Here is a 25,390-nt window from a genome sequence, read left to right on the forward strand (position 1 = left end):
TGGTGGAGTCTCCTTCTTTGGAGGTCTTTAAGCAGAGGCTTGACAGCCATCTGTCAGGAATGCTTTGATGGTGTTTCCTGCTTGGCAGGGGGTTGGACTGGATGGCCCTTGTTGGTCTCTTCCAACTCTAGGAGTCTATGATTCTAGGGAGTTCCTTAGCCAAGGCACCACCACCTAGAAGGCCCCATCCCTGGACATGAGCCTCCTGCCACACCCCAAAAGGTGTGGGAACCTGGAGTCAGGGCACTGATGAAGACATTGTGATTCTGTGGCTCATTGTACATGCTTCTAGCCGAGAGTGAAGGTAGCACTAGTTGTGGCAATAGCCACTGGGGTGCAGATGGCCTTCCAGAAAGGATTGAGCCAGCTGATGCAGGAAGAGAAGGAGAGAGTTAATGTAGGCCATTTAGCCACATAATCTTTTCTTTTCTTTTTTAAACTCAACAACCTACCAACATGTTCAGAAGCAGTCTACCTCAGGCAGCAGATACAGAGAGCAAATAATGAGACCAGGGGCATTCTTAGCCCCTTGGCTGCCAGGGGTGGGAAGCCAAGAGGCACCCCTGGGGGCGGGGCATCGTGGTGCGTGCGTGCGTGCGTGCGTGCGTCATGACGTCATGACACACACGACGCCCCACCACGGGGGTGCTGGGCGGTGGATTTGGGAGTCTTTGCGGGCTGCAAAGACTCCCGAATCCGCCGCCTGGGCTCCCTTGGTGGAGCGCAAGTCGGGGCAGGGAGAGGGACGGGCCAGCGAGGAGGGGGTGGCACCCCACCTCGCTGGCCCACCCCTTGCCTCCATGCCGAGCTGCGCCGCTGGAAGGGGGGGCTATTTTCGGCGCTGCTGGGGCGGAGCCACAGGGGCGGCCAGCGAGGGGGGGTGACACCCCTCCTCGCTGGCCGCCCCTGTGGCTCCATCCCGGCAGTGCCGAAAATAGCCTAAAAAGACTTTAAAAAAATTAAAACAAGTTTTTAAAAAGCCCAGTGGGCAGGGCCGCCCCCGATGTGTCACCCCCAGCAGGGGCGCTGACCGGGGCCCCCCCCCCCCCCCCCCCCCCCTGCGACGCCCCTGAATGAGACCACCGCCTGCATTCCTTGCTTGCAAGATTCCAGAGGAAGCCGGTGAGCAGCAATCAGAAACAGCAAGATGGACAAGATGGACTTTACTTGTACTGAGCAAGATGGCAACTTCTTTCCTAAGTGCTCTGAAGCTTCCAATGAGGGTCACTCCTTGCAATACCTTTTGCACCAAGAAAATACAACTGTAAAGACAGCTTCCACCTATCTACTTCCTTCCCTCATCACATGGCATCTACGTCCACAGCATATCCCTGTCTGTAAGCTGCTGTGCTCCTGTCCCAAGGTGGCACGTGTTCTACACAGTAAGGAAGTGGCCATCTGCTTAGCTACTGTGCTTAACGCCACAGCAGGAAACCCCAGTTCTTCTTCCTTCCCTCTTATTTGCAGTGTCAACTCTCAGCCGATGCTGCTACTGGATGTCAAACACCTTTAGAAAATCCAGGAGGACTTTGCAAAAATCGAAAGGGTACGTGAGCTTCTGGGATGGGGGGTGTGTGTGCGGGGGAACATTATATTTTAAGCAAGTATAAAAACTGTAGGTGTAAGTACCTCTCCTAAAATTAGTTCATAGTTACTTATTTGTTACTCTTTCACAGATAACAGCTCTTGTCGTGCATTTTTGAAGACAATGTAGGTTGTTAACAGATAGCTGCATGTGATCGTAGATTGTAGATTTCCTCGTTTGTGCTGTGTAGATAACAGCCCTCCCCCTTACTTACCGGTAGCCCCTGTAATTGCCATGCAGAAGTACACAGCCCCTGTCCACAAAAGTCCATCTATTTAGAAATTATGGGTAAAAGCCCAATCTTTGTCTGTCCACACCTCAATATTAAAATGTGAGCAGCAAATTTTAGCCTGTGGTGCAGTGGTAAAGCATGTTATGAAAAAGATTCAGTTCCCAGAATCTCCAGGCAGGGCTTGCAAGTGCCATATAATATTCTGAAGAATATTATGACATTCTGAAGAACCAATCCCAGAGTTGACAGTACTGAGCAAAATGAACCAATGGTCTGACTTGGCATAAGAAAACTTCCTAAGTCCTTAAGGAAAGGAGTGTGTTCATCTGCAAAAGAAGATTGTGGTGCTCATATTCTCCACAGGATCTAGAGGTACTTGAGAATTCATCATTTTTCCCATTTGCAACTTTGAAAAACTATTCAGACCTGAACCTATAGATTCAAATGACAAGGAGATTCTGACTAAACATGAGGAGGAATTTTGGGACAGTAACAGCTGTTTGACGGTCTCCCTCAGAAGATGGCCATCTGTCATGGATGCTTTAGCTGAGATTCCTGCATTGGGGTTGGACTAGATGACCCTTGGGATCTTTTCCAACCCTATGATTCTGTGAATATTATGTGGCACTTGCAATAGTGCCAGTTCTGTGAAGCAGTCAAATGAGTATGTTTGGGGTAGCCCTTTTGAGTCCCTTCCAATTCTACCCCTCTACAATTCTATGATCCTACCACATTTGAGAATTTGTCCACTTTGTTGGCCACACCTTTTGGTGGTGAGTTCCACAAGCCATGTGATAAAATCCAAGCACACACACACACACACACACACACACATGCACGCAAATGAGCCCAGCAGTCCAAATCACCTTCACTAGCTGAGAACTGTGTGTGTTACAAGAGGGGGGACAGACATCTCCCTTTGCCCAATTCTCTCCACGCCGGAGAGTGCCCAGTCCAAAAATATGACAACCCAGAAGATGCCAGAGGCAGGACGCTGATGATGGTTGGCAGGAGAGTGCTGTGCAGAGCCAAAAAGGCCCTTTCAAAAGGCTCAGGAAGAATGGAGCACAGAAAGTCAGGTGAGTCCTCAGGACCTGGGCCAAAGCTGTGCAGCAGAGGCAAGAACAATACACACACACCCCACCCTGAGGCATTGGGGGAGATCCTGCTAGCTGATCAGCACCACAATGCCTCCCAGGCTAAGGGCTGTTTCCCAAGACCTGTGGCTGCAAGAAAGCGGCAGCGGTGCGATTCAGCAAGGTTTGTCAGCGCTTCGACTTCCTCTGGCCGGGCTCCAAAGATCGACAGGCTTAAGATACCAGACGTGCCCCAGAGACATTTGTGAGGTTTTTTTTTCCTTTCCTCTTCATACAGCGAGTGTCCCCGCTCCCCCCGCATGGCGTACGGCAAAGTGCTTTCCAGACCCCCCACCCCAAACATATTTTGCCTCTTTTCATCAGCTGCTAGCTTGAGAACACACGCGCGCGTGTCTCCAGGGCATAGAACTTGTTCTTTGGATCCTCCGGGCTCTCTCTCTCTCTCTCTCTCTCTCTCTCTCTCTCTCTCTCTCTCTCTCTCTTTCGTCTTGTGATGATCTGCCCGAAAGCAGTGGATCTGCAGGAAATGGTATTAGCGGGGAAAGGTGGCGTGTGTTTTGGGGAAGGTGGGAGGGGAAAGAGTAGCTGTTGTTCTCTGCCTTTCTGGCAGTGAGAAGCAGTTTTGCAAAGGGCTTTACGCAAAGCAGAGATGATGTTGCAAAAAAAGAAGCCGGGGGGGTGGGAATCCAGTAAAATGCAGAAGTGTATGCTCAGAAATGCTTTTAGCGGAAGAGTTTTTAACTGCCTGACAAGACTTAGAAAGCGGCTGGGGTTGGTGTGTGGAATTAATCCAATAGTTCTAATGCAGTATTTGCATGTGAGGCCTTGAGGAAGAAGTGCTAGATTCGAATCTCATATATTCTCAAAACTTGCCAGGCCTCCCTCACAGCCTTGCTCCCCCACCCCCACCCCCGCCTGCAGTGTGGAATTGACAACCCTGGCCTATCCTGTAATGATTAGGGGACTTGCAAACAGGAAGGAAAACCCTTTAAATTATTCATATATTTAAAAAAAGATACAAATAAAATCAGTGTTGACATATCAGAATTCAGTTCTTGAGGCTTCGGCTTTCCCTGTTAGTGCAATAATGGAAATGTTGAAAGGGGGTTTTGACTTTTGCTCTTTGTATGTGGGGGCAGAAGGAGAATGTTGAAACGTTCAACAAGATGGACACCTGTAAAGAGAAGCTTTGATACTCATATGTTGAATTTCTCATCTCTTAAAGACTGTAGCCTGCTGCCATTGTTGGCTATGAGTGAGCCCCACTGAACATAATGTCGAGTGTGATGCAGAGGAAACTTGCATAGGATTGCATAATTTTCTGTGGAAAAATACTTGTTGCTAATTACTTGTTGTTTTCCAAGGCTGCATGCACACCATTACCACTTTAAAAAGCCATGGCTTTCCCCCAAAGAATCATGGAAGCTGTAGCACATTGAGGGTGCCCAGGGTGGGTAGGATGCCCCCCATTCCTCTCAGAGAACTACAGTTCCCAGAGTTCCCTGGGGAAAGCGACTGGCTGCTAATCAGTCCTGGAAACTGCAGCACTGTGAGGGGAATAGGAATCTCCTGGCAAACTCTGAGCACCCTTAACTAATTATAGCTCCCAGAATTCTTTGTGGGAAGCCATGACCTTTTAAAGTGGCATCATAGTGACTTACATTTATGGTGCAAATGGGGCCTGGCCTGCATTAGGTGCCCGCTGAGTCCTTACCCATCAGAGAACTTGGACTGCTGTACAACATCTGGGCAGATCAAGTACCAGCTCTGCCACTGGGCAGCGCGAGAAAACCACTCTGGGCAGCAGGTGCTTGTAGGGGGGGCGGGGGCGGGTGTAGAGAAGTGGTGGAGAATTATTGGAGAATAGAACTGTCTGTCACACAGCTAGCCCTGCAGACCTCAAGAGACTCTGTAGCCCACAAAGACGCAATGTATTTGCTTGCTTGCTTGCTTTATTGCAGTGATGTGTTTTACTTCAGCTGGGTGTGTGTGTGTGTGTGTGTGTGTATGTGTATATATGTATATGTATATGTATATGTATATATATATATATATATATATATATATATATATATATATATATATATATATATATATGCTGTCTTTTCAATGCCATTCCTTTTGCTATTCATTGTTTTAATAACTTACCACAATAATAATGCCAACCAGCAAGCAGAGCAAACAACACTGTCAGAGGCAAGGAGGCTCCAAGGGTTAGGATCCCTTTTGCAGCCCGAGGACTGCATCACCTCTTGCGCAACCTCCCAAGGGCTGGATGCCTGTGGTGGGTGGGGCCAGAGCCAAAAGTGGGAGGGGCAGTTATGCTTGCGCACCCCTCTCTGTCCGCCACCCAGACTAGAAAGAGGCTAGGGCAGTGGCCCACCAAGGGTGTGTGGTGTGCTACCCTGGTGTGGCAGGGGAGGATGACAAGTATGGTGGAAAGATTCAAGGACAAATCAAATGTTTAAAGATTTCAATGTGGCATAGTATTGTAGAGTATCAACATGCTACATACACACACACACACACACACACACACACATATATATATATATATATACACAACCAGCAACAGTATCCACATTGGTTAGTCTTCTACTGATCTCCACAACATATTGTAGCAAACATGGATTTCCTGACAAATATGAAATATCAGAAAAAAGAGAGTCTTCTTTGTATTGATAAGATAATAATAGTAATAATAATAATAATAATAATAATAATAATAATTTATTTATTTATACCCCGTCCATCTGGCTGAGTTTCCCCAGCCACTCTGGGTGGCTCCCAATCGAGTGTTAAATACAATACAGCATTAAATATTAAAAACTTCCCTGAACAGGGCTGCATTCAGGTGTCTTTTAAAAATAGGATAGCTGCTTATTTCCTTGACATCTGATGAGAGGGAGTTCCACAGGGCGGGCACCACTACCGAGAAGGCCCTCTGCCTGGTTCCCTGTAACCTCACTTCTCACAATGAGGGAACGTCCAGAAGGCCCTCGGGGCTGGATCTCAGTGTCCGGGCTGAACGATGGGAGTGGAGATGCTCCTTCATGGATGCTGGACCAAGGCCGTTTAGGGCTTTCAAGGTCAGCACCAACACTTTGAATTGTGCCTGGAAACGTACTGGGATCCAATGTAGGTCTTTCAGGACTGGTCACCAGTCTAGCTGCCGTGTTCTGGATTAGTTGTAGTTTCCTGGTCACCTTCAAAGGTAGCCCCACGTAGAGCGCATGGCCCCACTCACCTCACAGAGTGTTTGTTGTCGGGGAGGAGGGGAAAGGAGAATGTGAGCCACTTTGAGACTCCTTCAGTAGTGATCAAGCAGGGTATCAAATCCAAACTCTTCTTCCTGCATTGCAGGAGGTTGAACTAGATGGCCCTTCCAACTCTATAAAGACCACCAACGGGGGGGGGGGGTGATCAACCCCTCTTGACATGGAACTCTGGGGATTGTAGCTCTGTGAGGGAAGTAGGGGTCTACTAACAGCACCCAGAACCCTTAACAAACTCCCAGAATTGTTTGCTTAAAGAAGTATCCTGAAGCTTTACAGATGCTTATTTCGGAAGAAGGATGGGAAGGAAATTCAGTTCAGTTTACATTTTAATGCCAGTCTGCCAAATTCACACCTCCTGGAACAACCAGCAAACCTGAACATGGCTACCGGTACCCTTTGAAATTCTGCACTTCTCCAAATTTTGTGAATGAAGCTCTCAACCCAAAATATGTGTCCCTAAAAGGCATATATTCATGGCCAGTATCCATTAAAAGGTGTGCATTAGTGGCAGGGGGGGATATTAAAATGCATTAGATTGGGGGGAACTGCTTGCAGAAATTTGTGTAGGAGGAGAAATCCTCACTAAAATAACAAGTTGTTTTCATGACAAATAAATAAAAACAAAAATAAACTGATTAGGAAATGTGGCAAATTGAAGACTAGAAAAATAAGAAACTGAGATACATTCATCCTTCTGCGTTTTTCTAAAATAGTCCACAAAAACAATACACCACAATAAATTTGTTGGTCTTCAAAGTGGTACAGGACCCTTTCTTGCTTTTGCTGGGTGGTGGCTGTTGGGAGATGTAATCTGGAGGAGTCTTTGTTGGGCTCACCCTATAATCCCAAATGCTTTTGTGCAGGAGTGGGAGGAGGGTGATCTAGCTGTGACTGTATCATGAAGAGAAGTTGGCACTCTCTATACGATCAGAAACACACTTTTTCTCATTTGATCCTTGTCCATTTCAAGTGCCAGGGTTTGATGGATTTCATCAAAAAAGGGGACAGGGTTTGATCCTGGTAATCAGTAAAGAGAAAAATAAACCAGCCCTGAAAGTCCACCCGGGCAAAAGCCCAACTGCTGGTAGAAGGGAATAAGATACAAAGTCTAGAAAGAAAGAAAAAACACATTCTGAACATGGGGGAAATGGCTTTGTGTGGTTCAAGTGATACTCTTCAAAATACATTTGTTTTCTTTGGAAAGACAACATCATGCATTCTTTCTACTGGACCTTTTGGTTGTTTAAGTGGGTTCCAAGTTTTATTGGATTTTCTGAAGGGAAAAAACAACTGCTGAAGGGTGAGAGAGAGAGTCAAGACAAAGGAGTAGGCTCTAACCATTTCTGGCTGGGATCCTGTGCAGTGCTGTCAAGTATCCCGGTTTCCCCGGGAATCTCCCTTATTTCAAGCAGTTTCCCACTGCTATCCCTTATTTTTTATATCCCTTTAATTTCCCGTTTTTTCAAAGGAAGCAGCTCCTCTCCCTCCCCCTGCTGGCCAGGGACTGGGAAGACCTCGCCTCCTTGCAGCCTCAAAGCAAGCGGGAGCCATTTCCCGCGCTTACAGGCGTTGTAGCCCATGGGCAGCGTTTCCAAAATACAGTAAGCCTACTGCGCGCGTTCACACCAGTGCCGCCCACTTTTGCTTCTGGCTCCGCCCACCACTGCCATGTGACTGTCCCCGGGATAGGTGAGGCTGCTGATCCTTTATTTTCAAATCCGAAACTTGACAGCTATGATCCTGTGTTTTGTTCCACATGAAGCCAGCCTGAACAAATGAGCTACCCAAACCGTTGCTCATAGCTGGGTGTGATTATAATCTGAGAGGAGTGCCCTGAGACACTTTGTCCCTGCTCAAAACAAAATCGAAAATTCTTTCTAGTAGCACCTTAGAGACCAACTGAGTTTGTTCCTGGTATGAGCTTTCGTGTGCATGCACACTTCTTCAGATACACTGAAACAGAAGTCACCAGATCCTTAAATATAGTGGGGGAGTGGGGAGGGGTATTACTCAGAAGGGTGGTGGGAATGGGTGATAGGCTGATAAGTGTGGAAAACCTGTTGACGACTCTAAACGGCTGCAATTAGTCTTGCAGGGAAAGACAAGGGGTGAGATGGCTAAAGATGGCTTTGTTATGTATAATGAGATAAGAATCCAATGTCTTTGTTCAAACCAGGTTTCTCCATGGTTTTAAGTTTGGTGATTAGTTGCAATTCAGCCACTTCTCTTTCCAGTCTATTTCTGAAATTTCTTTGTATTAAGACAGCTACTTTGAGATCTTTTATAGAATGTCCTGGGAGATTGAAGTGTTCTCCTACTGGTTTCTCTGTCTTGTGATTCCTGATATCAGATTTATCTGAGACTGTCCCTGGAAAATAGGGACACTTGGGAGGATCTGAGTTAGAACCTGCTCTTTGTTCCGTTGTTCTGTTCTTAATGTATTTATTGCTAGCTGTCCCTAGAGGCCCTGGTCGTAAAAGGCTGGCTGCTTCACTCACTATTGCTATTTCGCATGCTGAAGGTTGAACTCTGGTCACAGCCCTCCCCTGGAACAAGACTCTGTTTAGGAATCTGCAGGCCTCGCCCATCTGAAAAAGGCCAGAATGCTGGACAATTTGAAAACAGGGAAACCAAATGGATTGCATTTCTCTTCCAAAATGCGCGCACATTCTGTTTCTTTTCCTTTCTACAAAAATAGCATTGCCAAAGCCACACTATTCAAAACAGTACTTTTGGTCAGGAAGGAAAAGGCCCCGCCTTCAAACTATGTTATCCCCCCACCATCGCAACTGCACCAATTAGAACGTGATTCACCAGCTTTTTGCAAGCAAAACAAGGAAACGTGGCAAGCAGCAGAGAGAGAGAGAGAACATAAGACGGGCTGGTGTCTTGAGAGAGCCCTTTGCCTGCAACTTGCCCTTCCACAACTATCCATGTTTTGATATCGAAAACTTCACTCTCTCTCCCCTATCCCCTGGGTTTCTGTCAAAATAACTCAGGATGTGAGATCTAGAACAATCCCTCTTGGAAATAACAAAACAGGGCTTACTTTTGACAGAAAGTGCTGGGACAGTTTCCTTTTATGCAAGTCCTGCCTAGTTCAGCAGAATATAGACTGGGCAGGTTACAACTACACAGCGTGTTCTCCAGCTCAGAGAAGCCAGGTCCAGCCAAACGGTATGTATACACTCCGGCTACTAAAATTATTTTGGTTCATCAGTGTTGTTGGTGGTGAGAATTATTTTATTTTAAAAGTTTTGGATTTGATTGCGATCCTGCAAATAGCTTCCTCCCAGTTTTCCTCCAAAGAAACTGAAATGTCATTTTGCCTTTTAGCCCACAGACATGTATTTCCTCTCAGACCTTGCTGTGCTGGATCTTTTCCATCATTCCTCCCCACCCAAGCTTCTCAGGCACAAAAGAGAAGTTGGTTCTATTTCTCTCTTCTCTTTATTTTGAAGTGTGTCTGACGTTCCTTGGTGTCCAGCAGTGTGCAGTAAGATAGCAGTAAGCTTCTGGCAAGGCAGCGGTTCCTGGGTAAAGTGAATTTGAGGACACGGGTGTGTTTTCTCAGGAACATAAACCCAAGATGTAGGGCGAAATGGAGCAACGGGGTTAGGTGAGGCAAACCAGTAGATTTAAGGTGGTGCAGAACAGGGACTTAACAGAACTCTTTGCCAGGGAAATGCATTTGCGACATCCAAATAAATGCTCACGGCTACAGTCCTAGGCATGCTTGCTTGTGGGGGTGGGCCCCACTGAGCTTAGCATGACTTCTGAGCATACATGTGTAGTGCTTGAGAGGTGCATGTTCATTTCTCAGTTTTTAATATTTATTTATTATATTATTATTATTATTTTTAAAAAAGCCATCTCCTTTCACCAGCCAGATGACCCCCCAAGAGGTGCAAAATGAATGCAGACAGAAAAGGGTAAACAGTGTGAGCTTCTGCACTCCACACGCCTGGGAAGCCTTTACTGCTAGGTGGTGCAGAACTTTATTCTGAGGGAGCAAGGGTCCCTTTGAGAAATCTGTATGCTGTTTGTCCCTGGACTGCCCTCTCTCAAGAAGGGGCTCAGAGAAGCCCTCTGAGAATCCATAGCCTGCCTCCAACTTTCCTTCCAAAGGAGCTCTCAGCCAATCCCCTGCAGCTTCACAACAACCCTGCAAGGGAAGCTAGCTTGAGAGTTAGGGACTGTCCTAGCCCCAAGTGAGATTTGTGGACTAAATAGGGATCTGAATTTGCATTTCTCCAATGTGAGCCATCAGCTTCCCTGTGAGAAAAGTGCTTTGGGTTCTCTTGATATGGGGCGAATTATTCAGATGCAATACACCACAGACATTGCGACAGGCTATCTAAAGATATCCAGAGGCTTTGATCTTGGTATAGAAAGCCCTTAACAACCTGGGGCTAGTTCAGAGATCGCCTTACCCAATATGGGCCCACTCAAACACTTTGATCTGCAGAACTGGCACCATTACAGGTGCCACATAGTACCCACTCCGCATTTGTAATAACTCAATATTTCAGAGTGGCACCACCCACACTTTGGAACTCCCTGCCTCATCTATGCTCTTTTTGGTGCCTGTTAAAAACATTTTGTTTAGGGAAGCCTACCTAGTGTTCAGAAAGTCAATGCACGTTTTAAGCTGTTTTAGCTTGTTGTTAATTTTCACTTTTCGAATGTCTTAAATTATTGTGGTTAATTCTTCTTATTGATAATTTTATTGTTTTATTGTTAAACAGTTTTGCGGGTTTGAGGCTTTTTTTTACGATTAAGCAGTGTATAAATTCTATGAACTAAATAAATAAACATTGCCCCTGAAGATACTAACTACACCCACCAACCCATATATTTTAAACATATATTTCAAACAGCAAACATGGAATCAATCTGGTTTCTCCCTGCAGTATCTTATCAGAGTTTCAAGTTAAACAGCCATGTGCCCTTTGGCTTTCCCCAGTGCCAAGATAAAACATGCCAGCGGACCTTTGAAAGGCACAGAGTGGCTTCCTGCACCATTGTGTGCTCTCCAAGGATGGCGAGCAGAAGTGTGCAGATGTTTCCCTCTTCCTTTTAACAAGCAGCACATTCTTAATGACACATGTTCCCAGTCATTTGTTATTGCCCCCTGCTCTCTCATGCATGCGCATGACACATAACCATCAAACTCTGGGGAGAAAAAAATCACATTTTCCAGGAAACCCTGAATTTATTTACTTATTGCAGCGCTTACACCTGGCCTCTGTGACTTGTTGCAGGGATGATTGGGGAGCAGGGAGGGAAGAAGACAATTGTTACTAGCCTTTAGCTGTGCTGCTGCTGCTGCTGCTGCTGCTGCTGCTGCTGCTGCTGCTGCTGTTTCGTGGTTTAGTTGTGTCTGACTCTTCATGACCCCATGGACCAGAGCACACCAGGCCCTCCTGTCTTCCGCTGCTTCCTGCAGTTTGGTCAGACTCATGTTGGTAGCTTCGAGAACAACCCCGTCTTATCCATAGGGGCTACTGGCGCGGTGCGCCAGGGCGTGGCGCGCCAGGGCGTGGCCCCCTCTGGAGCGCTCCCGTGAGCCCGCCACTATACCATGCACCCCCTCCCCAACCCGCCCCCACCCCCGTGGGCGGGCAGGTGCTCACATGTCACCGGCGCAGCCGCTGCCGCCTATGCCGCTCCCGGGCGGGCTGTGAGCTGGCTGCCTTCGCCTCCCATCCCATGCGTGGAGCCCCAGCTGGAGTGCTGGAAGGGCGTGCAGAGCCCCACGCCGTTCCAGCGCCACGCCCCTCATCCCCTGCTCGCCCACCCCCCCCTCCTGAGGGGCTGCCAGCGTGGGAAGGAGGTGGCCCCAGAGACGGAGAGGCGGCACATCAGGGGCGCCGGAGGGATCGCCGCGCCACAGCGGTCGATCTGCCTAAGACAGCCCTGTTTGAGAACACTGTCCAAACCATCTCATCCTCTGTTGTCCCCTTCTCCTTCTGCCCTCCATCTTCCCCAACATCAGGGTCTTTACCAGGGAGTCTTCTCTTCTCATGAGGTGACCAAAGGAGCCTCAGCTTCAGGATCTGTCCTTCCAGTGAGCACTCAGGGCTGATTTCCTTTAGCTGCTAATGAATTTACAAAACCAACTTACCTGCTAACCAATTAGTTTGATAGCTCCATTCAAGTTAAGTGTAAAGGTAAAGGTAAAGGGATCCCTGACCATTAGGTCCAGTTGCAGACGACTCTGGGGTTGCGGTGCTCATCTCGCTTTATTGGCTGAGGGAGCCGGCGTACAACTTCTGGGTCATGCAGCCAGCAGGACTAAGCTTCTTCTGATGAACCAGAGCAGCGTACGGAAACGCCGTTTACCTTCCCGCCAGAGTGGTACCTATTTATCTACTTGTACTTTGATGTGCTTTCGAACTGCTAGGTTGGCAGGAGCAGGGACCGAGGAATGGGAGCTCACCCCTTCACAGGGATTCAAACCGCCGACCTTCTGATCGACAAGCCCTAGGCTCTGTGGTTTAACCCATAGCGCCACCTGCGTTAAGTGTATGAACCATTAAAACCTAATGCAGGATATTGCTAAATACTTAAAAGATTTGAGATTGGGGTAGAAGGACCTGTCAATGTCATTCTCAGTTTCCCATTTTTCCAGACACTGATTCAGTTCTCTAGATTTCTACCCCAATTTGCATTTTAAAAAAAGCAAAAAACAAAACCCTCAGAAAATTCATCAGTATTTTGGGGTGAATTTCTACTGATAAGCATATTTTTGTGCTCAGTTGTGGCTACCATACATGTTTTTGCAAACAACATTTCCTAATATAATGCATCTTTGTATGCTAATTTCAACAAAACATTTATATTTATGCTTATTTCTCCCCAATATACACAGTTCGATAAAGTTTGGTTGCACATTGCAAAATTCAGGTAAGAACAAATTTTGAAGGTAGGCTGTGCCTTTAGATTGCTTTGCCTTTAGAGGATCAACGATTTGAATCTCTCCATCATCCCTACTCAGGATACAGAGTTGCATCCAGCATTAGACCTACAAACAGCAGACCAATGGAAATTAATAAACCTGAGCTCGTCGTGGCCATTAATTGCAACGGGCCTACTCTGTGTGGGTTGGATTCAATCTATGAGCCCATAACACAACCTTGCATAAAATCTGCAGGCGATAATTTATATGAATAAATGAACATCCAACTTTCGGAACAAAATTAAGATGTGGCTGGGATCTCACAGGTTCTTTGCATACCCTCCAACACTTCTCCAATGAAAATAGGGACGTTCCATTCCATAATGATAATTTTACTATTTTAACCCCACAAATCTTACTGGGTTGCCCCAGCCACTCTGGGCAGCTTCCAACATATATAAAAACATAATATAATATTAAACATTTTTTTAAAAAAACAAAAAACCTTCCCTATACAGGGTTGCCTTCAAACGGCTTGGGGGCCGGATAACTCCATACCCTCCAACATGCCTCCAATGAAAATAGGGACATCCTAAGGAAAAGTAGGACATTCTGGGATCAAATCAGAAACAGCTTCTCTAAAACAGGAACGTTGCTGGAGGGGACTTGGAGGGTCTGCCTTTGCAATATGGATAGCACCTAAGTAAGCATTTTATTTTTAAGGTAAGTTTTTAAAAAGAGCGGGGAAGAGGCAGGAAATCCAGGGCTTGTGAGCTTTATGGCTTAACAATACCCCTGCTTTGTGGGCCAGAAGCCAAAACTATCTTGAGACTCACTTTCGCCCACATGAGCCTGACTCATCCTTAAAGCATCCCTCTCTAACCCTTGAGACATTAACTCAAATCCTTGCCTGCAAATGGGCAAAATGAACAGGGCCTAGATGGGAGACTGCCTGGGAACCACACACAGGCTGCCTTGGGTTGCATGATAGAAGCAAAGCAGGAAACTACCCAAATAAACACATCAAAGTGGAAAGATTAAGCAGAACAGAATTTGCACAGCTAAGGAGCATCACAGAACTTTTCGTTGCCATTTATTTAATGAGGAACATGAGCTCATTTGAAGAGCTTGCCAGATCAGCCCACCCAGTCTATCATCCCGTTCTCACAGTGACCAACCAGATGCCCTGATAGGGAATCTGTAAGCCTTTCTCCTCCATGAATTTGACCAACCCTCTTTTAAAGCTGTCTAGGTTGGTGACCCTTCCTGCCCCCTGTGGGACCGAGTTCCACAGCTTAATGTAGTAATTTCTTTATTCAGTATATTTACCGGTATAAACCACCTTTCTTCTAAGCTAGGGTTCAATGTGTCCTACAACATTCATTGTATACAGCATTGTTATAAAATATAAAGCAATAAAAGCTAGTTTAAAAATTACATTTAAAGCCAGCAATTAAACTGCACTTTGCCCTGAGAGCAGCCTAGTGGCAATCATTGTCTGCAACTTAGTTTCCAGATACCTGGCTGCATAGGGTGGTATTAGCCTGCCAGCAGAAGCATAACAAGGAGGGAGCCAGTCTAGCTTCTCATGGGAGAGAATTTCACAATCTGGGGGCAGCCACAGGAAAGGTTAAGAGCGGTAGACTGGTAATCTGGTGAACCGGGTTCGCATCTCCTCTCCTCCACATGCAGCTGCTGGGTGACCTTGGGCTAGTCACCCTTCTCTGAAGTCTCTCAGCCCCACTCACCTCACAGAGTGCTTGTTGTGGGGGAGGAAGGGAAAGGAGAATGTGAGCCGCTTGGAGACTCCTTCGGGTAGTGAAAAGCGGGATATCAAATCCAAACTCCTCCTCCTCCTCCTCTTCTTCTTCTTCTTCTTCTTCTTCTTCTTCTTCTTCTTCTTCTTCTTCTTCTTGTTCCAGAGGGGGGTGGTGGGAGCAGCAGGAGTCTTTTTCCAACAGAAAGTTTTCGCAGGCATAATTTTTGCTATCTCTCACTGCTGCCTTTATTCCATGTTAGGTTTGAGGTTCTGCTTCTGTACTATGGTGTATGTGTGTGTCATCCCCCCCGCCCCTGCCCCCGCCTTTTATTATTGCAATTATATCTCATCTCTAAGGGGCATGCACTCTTCTCCCCCTCTCCAGTTTACCCTCACAGCAACCCTGCAAGGTAGGTTAGTCTGAGAATGACCGGCCCAAGGTCATTGTAACCTTGGAGAACTGCAGTCATTGGGTGGTACAGAAGAAGGGTGAGGTAGTGATAGTTATTTTTAAAAAAATATTAATATATAGCTACTCATAAAATAAAATAAAAAATCAGTAGAACATGAAACTCTTTATCTCAGGGTTGTGGTATCGAGCCCCACATTGGGCAAAATATTCCTGCATTGCAGGGGGTTGGACTAGATGACCCTCAAGTTTTTCAGCAGCCATTTAAAAAGTTGAAGCAGAATGCGCCTGTTGAATCTCTAATGGCAGAGTTTTCCAAAGGACTTGTGTTTGTCAAATGAGCCTCACCAACTCGGGGGATGACCAGCGATGCTCCTGCAGATCTCAGTGACTGAGCTGGGATATTAGGGCCCAGGCATTCCCTGAAACAATAACATTAATAGTCTTACCATTGGCCTGCCTGCTAGAGATGGGGGAGAAATGAGAGCCAGTGTGCAGCTCGGCTGCAGTGTGTAGGTGTTTCACACAGACGTTCCCCAGGGGAAAGTATAACTTCTGGTTTGCTAGTAAAAATGGATCACTGTGTCGCGGAATGATGCATGTCAAAAAAGTGTGTCACCAACAAGAAAAGTATGGAAAACTCTGGGTTGGAGTATTGGAATAGGTGCAGGTGTGGACAACTCCCAAGAGACTGTGATCTACTCACAGAGTTAAAAACTGGCAGTGAACTGGCAGTGCCCTTTGGGGGGTTCAGGTCAAAGTTGTTGAGCTTTTCTTAGGGAGGAGGAAAGCCCCATTTTGGGGGTGCAGGGCAAAAATGTTGAGCTTGTTTTAGCTTCTTTGGGGGGTGCCAGTGATCTACCACAGACGCCCAGTGATCTACCGGTAGGTCACGATCTACCTGTTGGACGTGCCTGGAATAGGGCATGAGAGACCAGGGTTTGAATCCCCCTCTCAGTCCTGAATCTCACTTCAACCTATGGGTGTGACCTCAGGAGCCAGTCACAGTCCCTCAGCCTAGCCTACCTCACAGAGTTGTTGTGAGGATAAAATGGGAAGGAAGAGAACCATATATGCTATCTGGAGGAAAAGTTGGTATATATACTAAGTAACTAAATTCAATAGCTTTTGCATTGAAAGTTCAGCCTGTCAAATTCACACTTCCTGAAAGAAAACATGAACTGAAATGCTGCATTCCTTCGACACTCACCCTCCTGCAGATTTTATGGTGCGACCAAGTAAGTGTGTTAATAAGTAAGGAGGAAATGAGCATTAAAATATGCAGATTAGTCAAAATGCACGATATTAGAGAAAATTGCTTGCAAAAATGTGTCTGTTAGTCAAAGTGCATGCAAAAATGTCTATGTTTTAAATAAATAAATAAATAAATAAAATTCCTTCCAGTAGCACCTTAGAGACCAACTAAGTTTGTTCTTGGTATCTGAAGAAGTGTGCATGCACACGAAAGCTCATACCAAGAACAAACCTAGTTGGTCTCTAAGGTGCTACTGGAAGGAATTTTTTTTTATTTTTTATTTTGTTTTGACTACAGCAGACCAACACGGCTACCTACCTGTAACTGGAACTAAGTTTTAAATGGCATAGAGTTTAGTTTCTGGCATATGTTACACTCTTATGTATGTTATATGTTTGTAACATATATTGTAAACCACTCAAGAGTTTTGTTTTGTTAGAAACTGCTTATAAATAAATAAACAAATATTAAGAGCAATGTGTGCCAAAATGCTGAGAAATTCTCATGAGGACAACTGATAGAGAACTGAATTTAAAATTGGAAAAATGAGAAATGGAGAGAAATTAACATGGTGTAGGGATGTGTCCATTTGGGTCTCTTCCAACTCCACATTTCTATGGTCCTATAATTGTGTGACTGGCCCGAGGTTCCCTCCTGAGCTTCATGGCCAAGTGGGGGATTTGAGCCCTAGTCTTCCAGGTCCTAGTCCAACATGCTAACCATGGCACAACACCAGCTCTCTATGCACCTGGCAGAATCCTAAGGGAAGGGTCATAGCTCAGTGCTGGAACATCTGCCATGCATGCAGAAGGTTCCAATGTATATCACTGGGACCTCCAGCTAGGAATGGGAGACTTCTGCCTGAAACCTTGGGAGTGCCATTGCTGCAAATCAGTGTACACCAGGGGTAGGCAACCTAAGGCCTGTGGGCCAGATGCGACCCAATCGCCTTCTCAATCCAGCCCATGGATGGTCCGGGAATCAGCGTGTTTTTACATGAGTAGAAACTTCTGCTTTTATTTAAAATGCATCTCTGGGTTATTTGTGGGGAATAGAAATTCATTCATTCCCCCCCCCCCAAAAAAATATAGTCCTGCCCACCACATGGTCTGAGGGATGGTGGACCGGCCCATGGCTAAAAAAAGGTTGCTGACCCCTGGTGTAGACAGTACTGAGCAAGCTAGACCAATGATCTGAATCAGCATAAAGGCAGCCTGATGTGTTCCTATGTTCCTAATGAAAAACTAAAATAAAAATTAAAAAATCTCACTATTTTGTGGCATCTTAAAGGTAAAGGTAAAGGTACCCCTGACAGTTGGGTCCAGTCGTGGACAACTCTGGGGTTGCGCGCCCATCTTGCTCCATAGTCCGAGTTTGTCTGCAGGCAGCTTCTGGGTCATGTGGCCAGCATGACTAAGCCACTTCTGGTGAACCAGAGCAGCGCACAGAAATGCTGTTTACCTTCCCACCGGAGTGGTACCTATTGATCTACTTGCACTTTGACATGCTTTTGAATTGCTAGGTCGGCAGGAGCTGGGACCGAGCAACGGGAGCTCACCCCGTCGCGGGGATTCAAACCGCCAGCCTTCTGATTGGCAAGCCCTAGGCTCAGTGGTTTAGAAGCACTATTTTGTGGCATCTTAATAGAAGGTACTTTGGGTTTCTTTTCCCTCAGGCGCTTGGAATGGGTTAAATTGGCAAAATCAGTCAGTTCCACTTTGCGGTTGTTCCTCTCTCATTGCCAAAATTCGAACAAGCTTTGGCTTTTGATAGTGACAATAGGCTTAGCTTTGTGTGGAAGTTGATATTACCTGGTCTGGAAATTCTCACTGGGCTGACATTTAGGGGGTTGTTTTCATGGAGTTATGGTCATTGCTCTCTATATGCATGTGAATTTTCTTATAAGACTCAAAGCAGTTTGCAAACAATGGACTATTTTAAGACATTTGCATGATGTTAGAGCCATTAGAGCAGTGGTTCCCAATTAGCCAAGTATCACGGACATCCTGTTTTTCAAAGGTCAAACCATGGACCCTAATTTTGAAAATGTTGATATCTCTTTGGTAGTTTTTGTTATGTGAATTGTGCCACCATACCCTCTGATTTGTCCCGATGCAAAACTGGGCTGTGCGTCTTCCAGGCTGCACTCCCGCATGGCTTATATGACCTGCGCAAGAGCACAGTGCTCCAAAACTTGCATTTTGGGGCACTGCAATCTTGCACATGTTGGGGGCACCATGCTCTCATGCAAGAGCATGACCCCCTAAAATGGGATGTCCTGGACAGTTGGTGGGTATGTACCATGGACCCCCTGTATGGGTTACGTGGACCTCCTGGGTCCACCATTTAGGAAACACTGCATTAGAGGGTGGAAATCAAAGGTGTAGGTTCTTGAAGTCTCAGGTGATTGGAGATTTGGATACAGAAATGCTGTGTGTGCTTTGGTTTTCTTTTCTTATTTGGTGGTATTATCCAAACTTCTGCAAAAGCAAAAATAGTGAAATTTAATACTGGGTTGCCAGCTTTTCAGCCAGCCACCATTCTGCTCTCTAAAAGTAGGTTGGCCTTCATACAGTACATATGGAGGAAGTCAGTGTTGTGAAGAACTTCATTTGCGTAATTTCTACAGATCAAGCTGCTGTTAAAGGCAAAAAAGCAAGCTAAGGATTGCTCCCCTCTCATCAGTTGGCAACTTTCACTGGATATAAGCAAGCGAACATGCAAATCAAATTAAATATTTATTGGATTTATGGTCAAAAGCTAAAGAGTGGGAAAAATGAGGCACAAATGTGTACAATGTGGTAAAATAAAGTAAACAAAAGTAGCATAAAATAAACTAAGATAAACAGCAACATGATAAAATTTATGGTCATGTCACAAACGCCAAAGGGGGAAATTATTAAATGTCAGAGATCAGTTCTGGATCAGTTTTGCTTGCTAAAGCGCAGAATTTGGCCACTCTGAAAGCAATAGACGCATTTTGATCTGAAATGAGTAAAATGGTAGAATTGTAGAGATGGAAGGGACCACGAGAGTCATCTGATCTAAGAGTCTCATGCTCTACAGACTGTGCTACTCTAGCAGTCTGATTGTCCTGGCAGATTTAATAAGAGGGGCTCGATAAAGATTTTGCATAGATCTTGGCAGGAGGAACAATGCAGGAGGACATGTGCTGCCAATTTGACCTCTCCAGAGTCCCAGGGGCAGCTGCACTCATAGCAAGGGATTTATGTCTTTCCTCCAGAACTGCTGAGGAAAGGATATTTAGGCATGTGAAGGCCTAATTGTATATCAATTCCCCAAAAGACTTTGTCATCTTACATGACCACCACATATGATAAAGGGTACCCTCCTTTTCTTTATACTTCCAACAAATATTGGAGCAAACATTCTTGGCAGTACATTCATTTTTATCACTGATATTCTAATCCACACAACAACCATGTGAAGTAGTTTAGGCTGAGAGGCAGTGACTGGCCCCCAAAGTCACATCCAGTGAGTGCTATGGCCAACTGGGGATTTGAACCCTGGTCTCCCAGGTTCTCTAAGTGCTATGTCACACTGTGACAACTGATTTATTTTGGAGGTTCTCCAGCCCATGAACGGAAGGTAACACACATTTCCAATCCATGTATAGTGTACTGGGCTCAGATTTTATTTTTTTTTGGCGCCCTGAATAGGGTGGGAGGGGGCCGAAAAATTTGTGGAATATGTGGGATTGGTTGGTCTTTGCAATGGGTAGGCAAACTAAGGCCTGGGGGCTGGATCCGGCCCAATCACCTTCTAAATCCAGCCCACGGACGGTCCGGCAATCAGCGTGCTTTTAAATGAGTAGAATGTGTGCTTTTACTTAAAATGCATCTCTGGGTTATTTGTGGGGCATAGGAATTCGTTCACCCCCCCCCCAAAAAAAATATATAGTACGGCCTCCAACAAGTTCTGAAGGACAGTGGTCGGCCCCTGCTGAAAAAGTTTGCTGACCCCTGGTCTTTGCCCTTTGATTTGCATTCTAAAAGAAGCAGCATGAAAGAGGAGGGGAGGAAAGCAAACTCAGGCTCCAGTTTCTTAAGGTTACAGAGTTCTTATAACGACCAATTAGGATAAATAGAAACCATTCAGTGAGGTGGGTGGAGGAGTTAGAGGGAGTTGGTGTCTCAGTTAGTAGAATAATCCTGCTTTTTTGGGGTGGGGGGTTGTACTCTGGACACCTGGGTTGTACTCTTTTTGGGGTGGGGGGTTGTACTCCGGGTGGGGGTAGGTTGAAGTGCCCCACACCTGTGGGGATTTGAACCCCTGCTGATACTGCTTGCAGACATGGTCTCTGATTGCTTGGAAAGAACCCTGGAGAGGAGGGGGAGTTAGGCAGCTGGCTGGCGCTATGGGGAGCTGGAGTGCAAGAACATCTACCGGTATATGGGCTGGACCCTTGGTCCATGGGGCTTCCCTTGAAGTGAGAACCTAGAAGAGGTTTTGTAACAACTCTGTTTTATTCCTTCTTTTTAGAACCAGAAGCTAAGCTTTGCTACTTGCACCTGAAGATCACAAGATTGATGCTGGCCTCTCAGGTGATAAAATCCACACAACAAAACCAAAGTAAGTGCTTGCCCCTAATCTTAATATTTAGATCTGCATTTGCTGCTGATTTGCTACTGGGCCAGATTTAATGTGTTACTGCTATGAAGCCCTTAAAATCTTTGGGACCAGTTTACCTGCAAGATCATCTTACCCTATATAGATAGTCCCGCTTGGCTGCCTTGATCTATGTAACTGGCACTGTTACAGTGGCTACAAAATACCATTCTGCTTTTGTAAGAAACTGGTCTTTTAGCATGGCAGGACCTACCCTTTGGAACTCCCTTCAGATTGGCGTCAGGCAGTTGTCTTCACTGTACTCTTTTTCAGTGCCTGCTTAAAAGGCTTTCAGTTTAGACAAGTCTACCCGGATATGTAGACTGCTGTCGTGTTTAAATCAATTTTTGGCCAATTTTAATTATTTTTTCCAATGTTTCAGTAGCTGTTTTCCCTGAAATTTTTATTTTCCTCATTTTATAGAATGCTTGGTCTACAAAAGCAGTACTGTATATGTTTGTGGGTTTTTTTTAACAAGCAAGCAGAGGTGGGTATAGTTGTATGGAAAATGGTTTGCCCAGTGACAAACTTTTTTTTAAAAAAAAAAAGACTGCACAACATTTTGCATGCTCCTAGGGAGTAAGCTGCAGTTTGAAATCTGTGGGGATTTATGGTATTCTGCAAGCATGCAGAGCGTTGCACTGTGAGTCAGAGGGGAGCGTGCTTAAAGGCTTAGGTCACCTTGACAGTCACACCTTTCTCTTCCCAGGAAAGCTGCCTGGGATGGGTTTCATTTAAAGCTGAAGCTGCCATATTCACACTTCCCGAAGCATTACAAAACCTGAAACAGAGCATCTCAAATCTGTACTCATGCAAATTTTGTGCTGCAGTTCTCCAGCCAGAAAATGTTCACAAAAATGCATGTGCTAGGGTAGAGCTTGCATTAAAATACATATATGTTGCTGCAGAAATGTGAAGAACTGAATTTAAGACTGGGAAAACGAGAAAATGAGATAACTGAAATTTCTTTCCCTACTCACAGAATAGCCTCAGTGTGAGTGCTGTGACCCTTCTGTCTGGCAATTATAACCATTTCAGGCCAGAACCATTTCCGGGCTTTCCCTGAACTCTGCTCAGCAAAGATATTGGCAAACATCTCCTCTTTTTCTTTCTGATAAGGATGACACTCTCCAGAGGGAAGACAGCTCTGGTATCGATTTCCTTCTTGGCAATCTTATCACTGGCAATTTTTGCTTACCAGGACAGGTAAGTAGTAAAAGGGATCCTGGCATCCAGAATGTACTGTTCTTGCAAAAAGCAAGTGTTTAGGATCAAAGACACCCAACATCTTGTTTCTCATTATAGATTGGAGAAGAATTAGGCTTGGTCAGCTTTTTTAAAAAAATTAAACAATTTTATCTGCAGCTCTTTGACTAAAGCAAGATGGATAAAGCATGCCATTTGTATTTTTTCTTCTTTAGAAAAAAGTTTTCTTAAAGTTTCTTATTCCACAGCAACCTGACCTTGTCATGCTTTTGTCTAATAACAATAACAATAATAACAATAATTTTATTATTTATACCCCGCCCATCTGGCTGGGTTTCCCCAGCCACTCTGGGTGGCTTACAACATATCTAAAAACATAACAAAAAAATAATCAGTCCTTAAAACCTCCTTAAACAGGGCTGCCTTTATCAGAAAACACTGGAGCTCCAATTTTGGGCTACTTCAGGTCTATGCTTAAAATTATAGTGCCTTGGTAAAGAGGAAAAATAATTGTACTGCCTTTTCTCTCTCTCTGATTGTGCCTGAAAACATATGAGGCATATATACATACCGGTATATATTCATTCTTTCAAGTGTCCAGATCACACACACAAGCAGAAATTCTTAATGCATGGGTGGTTTGCATTGCGAATCAAGACATTAAACATAAGTAGAAGTTGTTTTAAGACAAGTTTGGGATTCAGCTAAAATTAATTGTCATAAATTTGTTCTTTCTGGAGGTTGTGGAAGATTCATATTTTCTTTGGACATCATTAGACACCTTAGCTCTGGAAGCACAACTTTAATGCTATAAGAATTTTGCTAACTCTGGTGGGCTTCGTGCATCCACCATTCCATTGGAATTATTTATTCCACTCATATTAATCTTAGTTATGAATCTTAACTGTTGGAGGGTGCTTCTGGATATTTAGGTCCACACTCTGCTTTCAAGCTGTGTATTCTGTTTTCATAATTTGTCCTTGGTGGCCCAATAATAATGCCTGTCCACCACGTGAGTGTCATGTCTTCGTCATCTTCGAGACCCCAGCTTACTGTGCCATCTAATAATAATAATAATAATAACAATAATAATCAGTTTTATTTATACCCCGCCCTCCCCAGCCTCAGAGCGGCTAACATCAAATGTATAATACATTAACATAAAATCAGGCAATCAATTAAAATACATCCTAAAATCAGATCAGAATCAGAATAAAATCCAATTGAAGACCTTAAATGTTCACCAGGCCTAACTATTTGTACTGATCTTATATGAGCCTGTGAGGAATGTTGGGGGGCTACTTTCAAACAAGTTATTATAAGGAGAGAGAGAGGCGATTCAGACTGGACCCCGGCCAAAGGCCTGGCGGAACAGCTCCGTCTTGCAGGCCCTGTGGAAAGATGTCAAATCCCGCAGGGCCCTGGTTCCTTGTGGCAGAGCGTTCCACCAGGCTGGGGCCACAGCCGAAAAGGCCCTGGCCCTGGTTGAGGCCAGTCTAATCTCCTTGAGGCTCGGGACCTCCAAGATGTTATTATTTGTGTATCATAAGGTCCTCCATGGGGCATACCAGCAGAGGTGGTCCCGTAGGTACGAGGGTCCTAGTCCTTTCTGACCTTCTTAAAGTTCTTTCAACAAGTGAAAATTACGAGGGACTTTAACTGTGGATCCAGCTATCTTGTTCAAAACCCTCCCCCACCAGCCAGGTTGGTCGGCAGTTGTTTTTTTAAAAAATACTGGCTTAACGTGCACCAAGGCATGGATCGTTAATACACCGGTCCCTCTCGAATTCACATGTCTCTGAATTTTGCAGAGCAGTTTTCAGCTCAAAAATAAAATAAAATACATTTAAACTGAATCAAATGTTAGAAATGTGTAAATTGAGATGAAATACATATTTAAATACATTTTGTCATAAAAACTATTTTTAAAACCCTGCAGATTATAATGCAGAAATGAGATGGAATGAATTTTACATGAATTTACATGTAAATTGATGAGGGAGGACTGGACATAGACAGAGCTGTCCAGCCTGACTTTTCACAGGAAGTGTCAGTCTGACATGATGTATCTAAAGCACTTTGTCAAACCCATTCCCCCAGGTGCTATAGAAATGGTTGACACTACCATGCAGATAGCAGGTTGCAACCACAAGTGCTGTTGTTTTGTTTTGTTTTGGGCATTTGTACTCTGTTCCTCAGCTGAAAAGACTCCCAGGATGGCTTTCATGCTATCAATTAAAACAGTGGCTCTCACTCTCTCTGGGCGACAGTTTCAGAATAAAAGCTTGCTTGCCACACTGAATTTTTTATTGGTAAGAAATGCATTGGGAAACCAAAAGAAACAGCTCCTAGCAGTGCTTGATTTATAACATGGTAAAAGTAAAGGGACCCCTGACCGTTAGGTCCAGTCGTGTCCGACTCTGGGGTTATGGCACTCATCTCGCGTTACTGGCCGAGGGAGCCGGCGTCCAGCTTCCGGGTCATGTGGCCAGCATGACTAAGCTGCTTCTGGCAAACCAGAGCAGCGCATGGAAAAGCCATTTACCTTCCCGCTGGAGCGGTACCTATTACCTATTTATCTACTTGCACTTTTTGGGGGTGCTTTCGAACTGCTAGGTGGGCAGGAGCAGGGACCGAGCAATGGGAGCTCACCCCATCACGGGGATTCGAACCGCCAACCTTCTGATGGGCAAGCCCTAGGCTCAGTGGTGTAGACCACAGCGCCACCCGTGTCCGAAACACCACACTGGCTCTTGATTTATAACATAGAACACAACTAATTTGTAATATGGTAATGGGACATTCAGAAAGTATAAATCAATGCAGCTACATAAGAAAATTCTCAAAATATAATATTGATTGTCCTTCAATCTTCCTGCCACACTTGCCACCCTCTCCTGTCACACCAGTGTGGCACACGACACACCCTTTGAGAGTCACTGAATTATAAAACAAGACAACCTCTTCCGTGAAGGCTTACAGTCTTAAGGAACATGCCCTGCAAGGGGAAAGGGGCAGGGGTGGTGAGGGTAGAGGAAA

At 45.2% G+C, this 25,390-nt stretch overlaps 1 protein-coding gene and 1 pseudogene across 4 annotated transcripts in view; one reads left to right on the forward strand and one right to left on the reverse strand.

Annotated features, from left to right (window-relative positions):
- Positions 1-1,529: 1,529 nt before the first annotated feature.
- GLT6D1 (glycosyltransferase 6 domain containing 1) overlaps positions 1,530-25,390 on the forward strand; it is a 45,194-nt gene continuing 21,333 nt past the window's right edge. Inside the window, exons 1-3 of one of the 4 annotated variants that reach the window (XM_033137980.1) lie at positions 1,530-1,546; positions 21,020-21,109; positions 22,265-22,351. In XM_033137980.1, the coding sequence (XP_032993871.1) occupies positions 22,266-22,351 (86 nt within the window). In that variant the 5' untranslated portion in view covers positions 1,530-1,546; positions 21,020-21,109; position 22,265. Of the gene's footprint in view, positions 1,547-3,427; positions 3,444-9,053; positions 9,370-20,641; positions 20,674-21,019; positions 21,110-22,264; positions 22,352-25,390 lie in introns of those variants that run through there. The other 3 variants (XM_033137982.1, XM_033137978.1, XM_033137979.1) reach the window with 3 other exon arrangements.
- On the reverse strand, positions 23,069-25,346 carry LOC117040034 (annotated as a pseudogene).

The sequence above is a fragment of the Lacerta agilis genome, chromosome Z (assembly GCF_009819535.1).
Source record: "Lacerta agilis isolate rLacAgi1 chromosome Z, rLacAgi1.pri, whole genome shotgun sequence".
In the NCBI taxonomy this organism is placed as follows: domain Eukaryota; kingdom Metazoa; phylum Chordata; class Lepidosauria; order Squamata; family Lacertidae; genus Lacerta; species Lacerta agilis.